Consider the following 13,007-nt stretch of genomic DNA (forward strand, 5'->3'; position numbering starts at 1 on the left):
CCCTGCTCCTTTCCCTGCTCCATTCCCTGCTCCATTCCCAGCTCCTTTCCCTCATCAATTCCCAGCTCCAGTCCCAGCTCCGTTCCCAGCTCCTTTCCCTGCTCCTTCCATTCCCTGTTCCATTCCCAGCTCCTTTCCCTGTTCCATTCCCAGCTCCATTCCCAGCTCCATTCCCAGCTCCTTTCCCTGCTCCTTCCATTCCCTGTTCCTTTCCCAGCTCCTTTCCCTGATCAGTTCCCTGCTCCTGATCCTTTTCCTGCTCCTCTCCCTGCTCCTCATCCTCTGCCGGCTCCTGCTCCTTTTCCCGATCCTCTCTCTTCTCCCGTTCCTTTCCCTGCTCCTCTCCTCGCTTTCCTCACTCTTTTCCATGCTCCTCTCCCTGCTCCTTTCCTTCCTCTCCCGTTTCCTCATCCCGCTCCTCTCCCTCCTTTCCCACACCCGGCAGTCCCAGGTTTTGATTTCCCATCTCCGGGCAGATCCCAAACCCTGCCAGGAGAGCTCCAGAAGAGCTCTGGAATTCCAGGAGAGCTCCAGAAGAGCTCTGGAATTCCAGGAGAGCTCCGGGAGAGCTCTGGGAGAGCTCTAGAATTCCAGGAGAGCTCTGGGAGAACTCCGGAGGAGTTCTGGAATTCCAGGAGAGCTCCGGGAGAGCTCTAGAATTCCAGGAGAATTCCAGGGGAATTCCAAGAGAACTCCAGGAGAGCTCCAAGTGAGATCCAGGAGATCTCCAGGATAGATCCAGGAGAGCTCCGGGAGAATCCCAAGAGATCTCCAGGAGAATTCCAGGAGATCTCCAGGATTGCTCCGTCCCCCCCAATCCCGCATTTCCTGCTGCTTTCCCATCCCGCTCCACATTCCCAGATTCCCTGAAATCCTCTCCACTCCCACCATTCCCTGCTTCCCGCTGCCAGAATTCCTTGTTTTTCCCAGCCCTCGTGGCCACCTGGGATGTCCCCGGGACCCCTTGGCAGGGTGGGAGCTGATCCCGCTCCATCCCTTCCCTTTTCCCGGATCTGGTGGCGCTTTGTCCCCGGATGTCACCGGAACGGCCACGTGGCCACGGAGGGATCCCAAATCCCGGGAAAACTTCGGAGCATCCCTGGCAGCAGGGCTGGCTCCGAGGCCATCGATGCTGCCCCAGCTTCTATGGGAATTTGGGATTTTCCATGTGGGAATGTGGCACCCTGGAGGCTGAGCAGGATCTTCTCCATGGTTTTCCATGTTTTCCTTCGTTTTCCATGCTCTCCACGGTTTTCCATGTTCTCCCTGGTTTTTCCATGCCCTTCCTGGTTTTCCATTCCTTCTGGTTTTCCGTGCTCATCCTGGTTTTCCATGTTCTCCCTGTTTTCCCTGTTTTCCTTGGTTTTCCACGTTCTCCCTAGTTTTTCCATGCTCTTCCTGGGTTTCCATTCCTCCTGTTTTTTCCATGCTCTCCATGGTTTTCCAAGCTCTCCCTGTTTTCCATGCCCTTCTTGGTTTTCCATGCTCATCCTGGTTTTCCAAGCTCTCCCTGTTTTCCATGCCCTCCTTGGTTTTTCCATGCCATCCCTCTTTTTTAATTCCTTCTGGTTTTCCATGTTTTCCTTGGTTTTCCATGTTTTCCTTGCTCGTCCATCTTCTCCACGGTTTTCCATGTTCTCCCTGTTTTCCGTGTTTTCCACAGTTTTCCATGCTCTCCATGGTTTTCCATGTTCTCCCTGGTTTTTCCATGCCCTTCCTGGTTTCCCATTCCTTCTGGTTTTCCATGCTCATCCTGGTTTTCCAAGCCCTCCCTGTTTTCCATGATCTCCCTGGTTTTCCATGCTCTCGGTTTTCCATTCCTTCTGGTTTTCCAAGCTCTCCCTGTTTTCCATGCCCTCCTTGGTTTTTCCATGCCATCCCTCTTTTTTTATTCCTTCTGGTTTTCCATGTTTTCCTTGGTTTTCCATGTTTTCCTTGGCTTTTCCATGCCCTTCCCAGTTTTCCATTCCCTCCAGTTTCCCAAGCTCTCCATGGTTTTCCATCCCCTCCCTGTTTTCCGTGCTCATCCTGGTTTTCCATGCTCTCCGTTTTCCCATTCCTTCTGGTTTTCCATGCCCTTCCTGGTTTTCCTCTTTTTTAATTCCCTCCTGGTTTTCCAAGCCCTCCTTGGTTTTTCCATGCTCTCCATTTTTCCCCCTGCTCTCCCTGTTTTCCACGCCATCCCTGTTTTTCCATTCCCGTCTGGTTTTCCATGCCCTTCCCAGTTTTCCAAGCCTTTCCTTGCTCCTCCTTGGAGCCAGGCCCTGCGGGATCAGATCCCAGAATTCCCAGATTGGATCAGCTGGGATTTATTTTATCCTGAGCCTCCGCCTGGATTCCCACCCTGGAATTCCCACCCTTGATTCCCAGTGCTTCCAGACCTTTATTCCCAATCCAAAGGCTCCTTTTTTGGCGGGAATTCCTGGGAGCAGAGCCAGACCTGCTCCTTTTTCCCACTTTTCCCCCATCCTGGATCCTAGGATTCCTCCTTCCCCCCCTCCCAGCAATTCCCAGTTTTCCTGGAGAGGGATTGGGAGCAGCAATCCCGGGAGAAGGATCTGGAGGCTGTTCCAGCTCTGATCCCACAATTCCCATGATTTTCTCGGGGAATTGTAGCGCTCATTCCCATGGATCAAGGAATGGGCTGAAGCCATTCCAGGGAAAACAGGGCATCCATCCTCTTCCCATCCTTTGCTCCGGGTGGATCAGCATTCCCAGGATTCGGCTTGGAGCCGCTCTCCTTCCCGAGGAACCGTCAGGGAAAGGGACATTCCCAAAGAAAGCTCTGCCGGGTGCTTCCCGCCCCGTTTTCCATGGATCCCAAACACCCCCGGTGCCCTTCCCGACCCTTTCCCTGCCATTCCAATCCCCCTGGAGCAGCAGATTCCCAGCAGGATGCTCTGGGATCCCCCCTGTGCCAAAATCCATGGGCTTGGATGCAGGGAATTGCCCTGGGAGCTTTTCCATGGCTTGGGATGGAATTCCAGCCAATCCTGCCCCGGCTTCCCTGGATCCATGAGGGAGGCGAGGGATGATCCCAGCCTGGAGCTGGGATAAATCCCAAATCCCGGGTCGGAGGGACGGTCCCAGTGGATAAAGGCTGGAATTCCGAGTGCCCTGCCCAAATCCCACATCCCAGGCCGGATCCCGCATGCTAGAGGCCGGGAATTGTGGGAAGAGCCAGGCTGGAGCCGGGAATGGGGGCGGGAATTGTTCCATGCCGTTGATCCTGTGTTTTGTTTCCCATTCCAAGCCTCCATGCGGAGAAGGAAAGGGGGTGAGTGAAACCGAAATTCCCGGGATTCCGCCCCTTCCTGCCAGCTCCCGCTGGGATCCGGCAGGATCCAGACTGGGGGGAGATCCCGGCATCCCGAGGGTCACTGTTCCTGCAGGCTCTCAGGGAATTCAGCCGGAATTTGGGAATTCGGGATGGGCTCCCGTGTCCTGGAGCCGCTCCGGCAGGAATTGGAATGCCAGGAATTGTGGAGCTGGGAGTCGGAATGGCCACAGGGAATTCTGCTGGGCACGGGCAGAAAGCTCCTGTATCCCAAAATTCCCAACCCTGCCATTCCCAGGTGTGATCCCTGCTCCGGGTTTTCCCCACGGGAATGTTCCGTGTGGGATCCGAGGGAATGACGGTGTCCAGCTTTATCCCAAATGGCCAAAGCCTCTCCTGGCAAATCCAGGGAATTTATCCCACTATTCCTGGCAGTTCCAGACCGTTTATCCCATTATTCCTGGTGGATCCAGGCAGTTTATCCCGTTATTCCTGGCAGTTCCAGGCAGTTTATCCCATTATTCCTGGTGGATCCAGGCAGTTTATCCCATTATTCCTGGCAGTTCCAGGGAGTTTATCCCATTATTCCTGGCGGATCCAGGGAGTTTATCCCATTATTCCCGGTGGATCCAGGCAGTTTATCCCATTATTCCTGGCAGTTCCAGGCAGTTTATCCCATTATTCCTAGTGGATCCAGGGAGTTTATCCCATTATTCCTGGCAGTTCCAGGCAGTTTTTCCCACTATTCCTGGTGGATCCATGTGGATTATCCTGCTTTTCCCACCCTGAGGATGTGCCGGAAATGTCGCATGAGGGTCGCAGGAAAACCGGGAAGTTTTTGGTGGAAGGGTTGGATCCGGATGGGATTGAAAGTCCCTTCCCACCCAACCCCTCCTGGGATTTTCTGATCCAGGATTTTCTGTCCTGGTGGTTCCCATTCCATGTTCCCCACGGAGCTGGGAATGTGGGATCAGCTCTTCCAGCCGGGATCCAGTGGGGATAGGACAGGGAAGAGAAGCCGAGTGGGAATTACCGTGGGAAGTGTCTGAGAGATCCTCCCAACCCTTCCCTGGATCGGGCAGATCCAGAGGGGGCCACACGAGGATCCCATGGATCAGGAAAATCAGCTGGAGATTCCCAAGGATTGGAGATGGATCCAGGATGCTTTTCTTCCAGAAAAGATTCCAGGGAGAATTCCAGCACATTCCAGGCCCCAGGGACAGGGCCTGCAGGGACAGGACACAGGGAATGGCTCCACTGCCAGAGGGCAGCGATGGATGGGATCTTGGGAATTGGGAATTCCTGGCTGGGCTGGAATTGCCAGAGCAGCTGGGGCTGCCCCTGCATCCCTGGAATGTCCAAGGAAAGGCTGGAGAAATCTGGGATCACGGGAAGGTGCCCCATGGAATGGGATGAGCTTTAAGGTCCTTCCTACCCGAACCATTCCATGATTCCATGTCCCACAATTCCATGGGAGGCCCGAGGACCAGCCTGGCTTCAGGAGAATCCCAAGGCTACAGTTCCCACCTGGACATAGGTGGAGTTGCCCGGTCCCTCTCCCGGGGCAGGAATCTGGGATACGGATCCAGCTGGATCTGGGAAGCGCCATCAGGTGGAGGTGACACAGAGCCAACGGCCCCAGCTTCCCATTCCGGGTGGGAATTTCGTAGGATCGGATCAGGAGGGATCCGTGGGAATGAATCCATGTCCACCTCCTGCCTTTTCCCATATCCCGAGGTTCAGGATTCCAGCTGGAATTCCCAAGGGAATGGATCCTCTGGGATACATCCGGGCACAGCTTGGTGTTCCCAAGGGATAAAAGTGCCAGGATTGGTCCTGGAGCAAGGAATTCCGGTCCCAGTCCCCATTCCTTGAGCTCGGACACGGCCATGGTGGCTCTGCCAGTATTCCCCATATCCATGGGCATTGGATCCTGCCCTGGACACGGGATCATTCACGGAGTCCATTCCAGCTGGGAATATCCCAGTTTATCCCAAACAAACGCCGGAGCTGTGTGCATCCCATGGACACCTCCGTGTCCTGGCATTCCCTGGACTTCCCATCCTCCTGGCAGGACTCGGCTCATCCCGAATACCCAAAATCCGGGATGAACTCGCCGCTTAGTGCCAGACAGAGAATTCCTTGGAATGTGGGGTGGGACAGCACCCACGGAATTCCCCGGCTGAGCGGGATCAGCCCCCCCAGATCCACGGAAAACCACCGTGTGGGGAGAGGAGCGGCGGGGACGATCCCGCCCTTCTCCGGGATGAGCCGCGGGAAGGGAGCGACCCCAGGGCTGACGCCCCGGGATCAGCCGGTTTTCCTTGGATTCCAGAGAAGCTGGATGAGATCCTGGCGGCCGCCGAGCCGGCGCTGAGGGCGGAGCTGGTGGAGGCCGATTCCAGGGCGGCCACGGTGAAACAGCGCCCGACCAGCCGGAGGATCACCCCTGCGGAGATCAGTGTGAGCCAGCGGGAATTCCGCGGGAATGGGGGCGTGGGATGGGGAAATGGGATTGGGAATGAGATGGAAGGATCACCCCTGCGGAGATCAGTGTGAGCCAGCGGGAATTCCGCGGGAATGGGGGCGTGGGATGGGGAAATGGGATTGGGAATGAGATGGAAGGATCACCCCTGCGGAGATCAGTGTGAGCCAGCGGGAATTCCGCGGGAATGGGGGCGTGGGATGGGGAAATGGGATTGGGAATGAGATGGAAGGATCACCCCTGCGGAGATCAGTGTGAGCCAGCGGGAATTCCGCGGGAATGGGGGCGTGGGATGGGGAAATGGGATTGGGAATGAGATGGAAGGATCACCCCTGCGGAGATCAGTGTGAGCCAGCGGGAATTCCGCGGGAATGGGGGCGTGGGATGGGGAAATGGGATTGGGAATGAGATGGAAGGATCGCCCCTGCGGAGATCAGTGTGAGCCAGCGGGAATTCCGCGGGAATGGGGGCGTGGGATGGGGAAATGGGATTGGGAATGAGATGGAAGGATCGCCCCTGCGGAGATCAGTGTGAGCCAGCGGGAATTCCGCGGGAATGGGGGTGTGGAATGGGGGAATGGGATGGGTGAGAGCTGGAGGATCACCCCTGTGGAGATCAGTGTGAGACAGTGGGAATTCCATGGGAATGGGGGCATGGAATGGGATGGGAGGATCACCCCTGCAGTGATCAGTGTGAGCCAGCGGGAATTCCGCGGGAATGGGGGCGTGGGATGGGGAAATGGGATGGGAATGAGATGGAAGGATCACCCCTGCGGAGATCAGTGTGAGCCAGCGGGAATTCCGCGGGAATGGGGGCGTGGGATGGCATGGGGTGGGAAGATCCCCTCTGCGGAGATCAGTGTGAGCCAAAGGGAATTCCATGGGAATGGGAGCGTGGAATGGGGGAATGGGATGGGTGAGAGCTGGAGGATCACCCCTGTGGAGATCAGTGTGAGACAGTGGGAATTCCATGGGAATGGGGGCATGGAATGGGATGGGAGGATCGCCCCTGCGGAGATCAGTGTGAGCCAGCGGGAATTCCGCGGGAATGGGGGCGTGGGATGGGGAAATGGGATGGGATGGGATGGGATGGGATGGGATGGGATGGGATGGGATGGGATGGGAGGATCACCCCTGCGGAAATCAGTGTGAGCCAGCGGGAACTGGGGAGTGGAATTCCCAGGAACAGAGAGTGGAATTCCCAAGGAAGGAAGGAAGGAAGGAAGGAGAGGGACGGGAGCACATGGAAAGGGATGGGAAGGATCCGGCGGATCTCACTGAGGAGATCGGTGTGAGCTGGAGGGAATCCCACCAGGAATGGGGGCCCGGAATGAGGGAGAGGGATGAGAGGGAATGTGGAGTGGCATTCTCAGGAATGGGGAGTGGGATTCCCGGGAACAGAAGGAGAGGGATAGGAGCACTTGGAAAGGGATGGGGAGGGATCATGGTACCGAGTGGTGCTGGTTCAGGACTGGAATTCCTGGGAATGAGGAGTGGGATTCCCGGGAATGGAAGGAGAGGGAAGGGAGCACATGGAGAAGGATGGGAGGGAATGTGGTGCCAAGGGGAGCTGGTTCAGGAGCGGAATTCCCGGGAATGCGGAGCCTGGGAAACCCCAATCCACAGTGGGGGCTCAGCGCTCCCTCGGCTCCCCAGGATCCCCATCCGGGCCTGGGAATCCACATGGATTCCCCAGGGAAGGCTGGAAGAGCAGCTCGGGAGGAGCCTGGAGAGCCGGGCTGGATGCAGGGCTGGAATTCAGCTGGAATTCGAGGGGAAGCGTGGAGGGAGGAGGAGGAGGAGGAGGAGGAAGAGGCTCGGGATTGTGCCAGGAATGCTGCGGGTGGGAGGCATCTCCAGGAAAAGCGGGACAGGAGCTCCCGGAGCTATCCTCACTGGATTCCCACCTGGAGCAGGCAGGGAGATGGGATGGGACCCAGGGAATCATCCCAACGTTTGGAATTCCACTGGAGGGAGCAGCGGGAAGGTGGAGGCGAGGAGGGTCCATCCCAGTGGGAAGAGCTCCCATTTTCCCATTGCTGGAAGCTCGGGTGGGAATGTCGTGTCCTTCCAGCAGCATCTGGACTGGGAATTCCCTGTTTTTTCCCTTCCAGTCCCTGTTCGAGCGCCAGGGAATGGCGCATTCCGGGGTCCTGGCGGGAACGGAGAAGCCCCACGTGTCCCTCCGGAAGGGAATTCCACGGACCAAGTCTGTAGGTGAGGAAAAACCCGGGAGAATCCCTTGGGAATGAGGAGGGAGGGTCCCTGTGGGATGTGGAGTGGGCGGGAAAGGCTCGGCCCTTCCCAGGTTGCTCTAGCTCTTGGATCTTGGAGTATTCCACGGAATTCCATGGAATTCCGGCTCGGAGGGATGCCTGGTCCTGCTCGGAGCTGAACGTGGGACTGGAGAATTCCAGGAGAGAATTCTGGGAGAGAATTCCAGGAATTCCCAGATCAGCTCTGCCAAGGGCAGGGGGGCTCTGCCACCCCCAGTGTTGGCACTGGGCATTCCCGGCGGGAATGGCACCTCTGGAACTGGGAATGCCGGAGTGGGGGCTTAGGAGGAGCAGGATGAGGTCTGGAGGAGGCGCCTGGATGTGGGGGATCCTTGAGCTTATCCCAAAAGATTTATGGAGTCTCCAACTCCAAAACCATCTCTGGTGGATTCTTGGTTCTGTTCCCAAAGATTACTGGTGCCACCAAACCCAAAATCCATCTGTGGGAAGTCCTTGACCCCATTCCAGAAGGTTTTTGGTGCCACCAATCCCAAACTCACCTGTGGGAATTCCTTGACCCCATTCCAGAAGGTTTTTGGTGCCACCAAACCCAAAATCCACCTCTGGTGGGTCCTGGAACTTTTCCCAAAACATTTGTGGAGTCTCCAAACCCAAAACCATCTCTGGTGGGTTCTTGGTTCTGTTCCCAAAGATTTCTGGTGCCACCAAACCCAAAATCCATCTGTGGGGTGTCCTGGACCTTGCCCCGAAGGTTTATGGTGCCACCAAACCCCAAACCAGCTCGGGTGGCTCCTGGACCGTATTCCTAAAGATTTCTGGAGTCTCCAAACCCAAAACTGTCTGTGGTGGCTCCTTGAGCTTATCCCAAAAAGTTTGTGGTGTCACCAAACCCTGACTTGGCTGTGGGGTATCCTTGACCTTGTCCCTAAGGATTTATGGTGTCACCGATCCCAGAACTTTCCGTGGTGGTTCCTTGACCTTGTCCCTAAAGGTTTCTGGTGCCACCAATCCCAAAATCCACCTGTGGGAATTCCTTGACCCCATTCCAGAAGGTTTATGGTGCCGCCAATCCCAAAATCCATCTTGACCCCATTCCAGAAGGTTTTTTGGTGCCGCCAAATCCAAACCTGGCTGTGCTGGGTCCTTGGATCCTAAAAAACAAAGGAAAAATTGGGGTTTCAGGGATTGTGTTGGTGCAGCTGCTCCTCTGCCGGGAATTCCATGGGAAAGACGTTCCCAAGGTTCCGGAAGAGCTGGGATAAAACGGGATCATTTGTGTGGGATGTCCAGGATGGATCCATGTGTGCCCATGGAGAAATCCCATCCCAGCGTCCTAAACCCGTGGTGTCCAGAGGGGAACCGGGACTTTTATCCTGGTTTTTCCTATATTTTGGTCTTGGACGTGGATCCTGCCCCGGTGCCGTTGGAATGAGGAGGATCCAGGGGATTCCCAAAGGGCGTCCGGAGTTTCTGGGTGAGAATGTTTGGGAAGAAGCTTTGGAAAAGCTGTTTAGGGGCCGGTGTGCCGTGAAGAGCTGGGAATGGTTTGGAAAGGGATCTGGAGTGGGAATGGCGGCGTTATCCAGAAGGGATCATCCACTGGGAATGCATCCATGGAATTGTCTGAGGGCTGGAGCCAGGCTGGGAAATCTGGGAATGTTCTGCTGGAGAAGGGAAGGCTCCAGGGAGAGCTTCCAGAACATTCCAGGCCCTAAAGGGGCTCCAGGAGAGCTGCAGAGGGACTGGGGACAATCCTGCAGGGACAGGACACAGGGAATGGCTCCCACTGCCAGAGGGCAGCGATGGATGGGATCTTGGGAATTGGGAATTCCTGGCTGGGCTGGAATTGCCAGAGCAGCTGGGGCTGCCCCTGCATCCCTGGAATGTCCAAGGAAAGGTTGGAGTAGCCTGGGATCTCGGGAGGTGTCCAGGGGTTGGAAGTGGATGGGCTGGGAGGTTCTTCCCACCCAAACCAGGCCAGGATTGGGGAATTGTGGGATCCTTGCCCATGGAATGCCGGCAGTGCCTCGGGAAGGGCCCCCGAGCCCCCCTGGGCTGGGCAGGGGCTGCCGGGGATCCGTGCGGGGAGAGGCCGGGAAAAGCGGGATCTGCCCCGGGATCGGGGCCAGGGCAGCTCTGCTGCCATCGGGGCAGGGATCGGGAATGTCCTTCTGGCTCTGCCCAGCTCCTGCCAGGAGCCAGCGGGGATCGGGATCTGCTCCAGGGAATGAGCCCCGGGAACAGAGGGAGCGGCCTCAGCCTGGGCCGGGCAGGCTCAGCTCGGAGATTTGGGATCATTTTCCATGGAAAGGGGCTCGGGCCTCGGCAGGGGCTGCCCGGGGAGCTTTGGGGTGCCCATCCCTGGAGGTGTCCAAGGAATTCCAGAATTCCACTCAGGGCTGGGATCGGGCCCAGCTGGGACTCGGTGCCCTTGGAATTCTTTCCCAGCCTCAATAATCTGGGAATTCTGTGCTCACACCCCCATGAGAATTCCCAGCACTTCCTGGTTATCCCTGCCATTCCCAGCAATTCCCATCCCGTGCAGCCAAACCCCCCCCTGGAAAAAAAGGGATTAAAAGCATTCCTTGAATCTCCACCAGGAGAGCTCAGATCCCAGCGGGAGAATCCCTGCTCCAAGCAGGAATGGCTGCAGCTGCCACAGCACATCCCGGCAGAAAAATCCAGGGAAAAATCCCACCCAGGAGCACCAGATCCATCCCCACAACCCCTGGAGTGGAGGGGACCCAACCCAAATCCCAAAGCAGCTCCTGGGAAGAAACCATTCCCGTGGAATTCCAGGAAAACGGGGATGGAAAAGAGGCGGAGAGGGAGGAATCGGGTGGGAATGGGGCTGGAATTAGAAGTCCTTGAGCTGTCATTCCACACCCACGGCCGGGAGCTGCGCAGTCACTTGATTCCAGGGGAAAAATCCCCGCACGGGCGAGGAAGGAGATGGAAAAGCAGCTCTCGGATGGGGTTTTTTTGGGAATAAATATTCCCTGGCATTTGCGTGTTCCAGCAGCACTGCAGATTCGCAGGGAGAAAAGATAAGAAAGATTCCGGGGGGGGGGGAAAAGATTCCCGGGATAAAGGTGGTTAACCCCCAGATGGCTGGGAAAAAAATGGCAGAACAGATTCCAGGAAAAAAATCCCAGGATAAAGGTGGTTAACCCCTAGCTAGCTGAAAAAAAAAAGAGGGAGGAAAAAATCCAGGAAAAATTCCTGGGATAAAGGTGGTTAACCCCCAGCTGGCTGGAATAAAAAGAGGGAGAAAAGATCAAAAAGATTCCTGGAAAAATTCCCTGAAAAAAAAAAAGCAAGGATGGGAAGAAAATGGAAAAAAAAAAAAAAAAAAAAAGCGGGATGGGAGGAATATTTGGAGGAAAAGGGGAAGGAGTGGGGGGGAAGGGGAGGGAAGATAATTCCTGTCAGACTTCCAAGATTTCTGCCAGCGCCATCTGCTCCGGCAGCGGAGTTAAAAACACTCCGGAGACTGCGGAGCTGCCATGGCTCCCGGAGAGAATTCCAGAGGGTGGAGCTGCCTTTGGAGGGATGGGAGGGATTTGTGACCCCTCAGGACCATCGGGAATATTGGGGGGGCGGGGTGCTGGGAAGTGTCCTGGTGTTAAAGTGACCTCCGGGATGGAATCCTGGAATGGTTTGGGTGGGAAGGAGCTTCGATATTCCCAAATTCCACCTCATTCCAAGGGCAGGGACACTTCCCGCTATCCCAGGGTGCTCCAGCCTGGCCTGGGGCACTTCCAGGGATCCAGGGGCAGCTCCAGATGCTCTGGGAATCCTGGGCCGATCCCGGGTGCCGGAGGATGGAGATTCCCTCCCCTGGACACCAAAAATTGGAGATTTCCACCCCTGGATGCCACAGGACAGAAATTCCCTTCCCTGAGCTCCAAAGGATGGAGATTCCCAACCCTGGGCTCCAGAGGATGGAGATTCCCAACCCTGGGCTCCAAAGGATGGAGATTCCCATCCCTGGATGCCACAGGACAGAAATTCCCTTCCCTGAGCTCCAAAGGATGGAAATTCCCAACCCTGGGCTCCAAAGGATGGAAATTCCCATCCCTGGGCTCCAAAGGATGGAGATTCCCAACCCTGGGCTCCAGAGGATGGAGATTCCCAACCCTGGGCTCCAAAGGATGGAAATTCCCAACCCTGGGCTCCAAAGGATGGAAATTCCCATCCCTGGGCTCCAAAGGATGGAGATTCCCAACCCTGGGCTCCAAAGGATGGAAATTCCCATCCCTGGATGCCACAGGACAGAAATTCCCTTCCCTGAGCTCCAAAGGATGGAAATTCCCAACCCTGGGCTCCAAAGGATGGAGATTCCCAACCCTGGGCTCCGAAGGATGGAGATTCCCATTCCTGGATACCATAGGACAAATAATCCCATCCCTGGGCTCCAGAGGATGGAGATTCCCAACCACGGATAACAAAGGATGGAGATTCCCAATCCTGGATACCAAAAGTTGGAGATTCCCATCCCTGGGCTCCAGAGGATGGAGATTCCCTTTCCTGGAATGGGAGGGAATGCAGATTCCCTCCCCTTTCCCACTCCTGAATTTGCGCCCTCCTGCTCCAGCTCTTTTTTCGGGATTAACCCCCTCATCCCAGCCTTATCCATCCCTAAGGAATGCATGGAATGAGGTTTTCCAGGGATTTGATTTGGGCTGTTTTGGCAACGGCCGGGGAGCTTTCATGGGAGGCTTTGTGTTTTCCCTGGAGATTAATTCCATGGATCCCGCCAGGAATGCCTCTAGGAATGGCTCCAGGGGTTGCCAGGCTACGCTGGGAGCGCCATTCCCATTCCAGGGAATGCCGGGAGTTGGTCCATACTGGTCCTTACTGGTGGCTCCCTTTGGATTCCGGCTCTTTACTCCCGAGCTCCGGAATCTGATCCCAGCGATGTCCCGGCGTTCCGTGGGAAACGCGGGAGTCTCCCACGGCCCCGGGTGGGGTTTGAGGGGAGCGGAATTCCATGGAAAACAGCAAAG

At 56.2% G+C, this 13,007-nt stretch overlaps 1 protein-coding gene across 1 annotated transcript in view; it reads left to right on the forward strand.

Moving 5' to 3' along the window:
- The window catches only part of SHANK3 (SH3 and multiple ankyrin repeat domains 3), a 135,195-nt gene that overhangs the window by 98,644 nt on the left and 23,544 nt on the right, over positions 1–13,007 (forward strand). Inside the window, 3 exon segments of the mRNA XM_053943564.1 lie at positions 3,254–3,277; positions 5,613–5,740; positions 7,876–7,978. Coding sequence (XP_053799539.1) covers positions 3,254–3,277; positions 5,613–5,740; positions 7,876–7,978 — 255 coding nt within the window.

Source organism: Vidua chalybeata, chromosome 5 (assembly GCF_026979565.1).
Source record: "Vidua chalybeata isolate OUT-0048 chromosome 5, bVidCha1 merged haplotype, whole genome shotgun sequence".
Taxonomy (NCBI): Eukaryota; Metazoa; Chordata; class Aves; order Passeriformes; family Viduidae; genus Vidua; species Vidua chalybeata.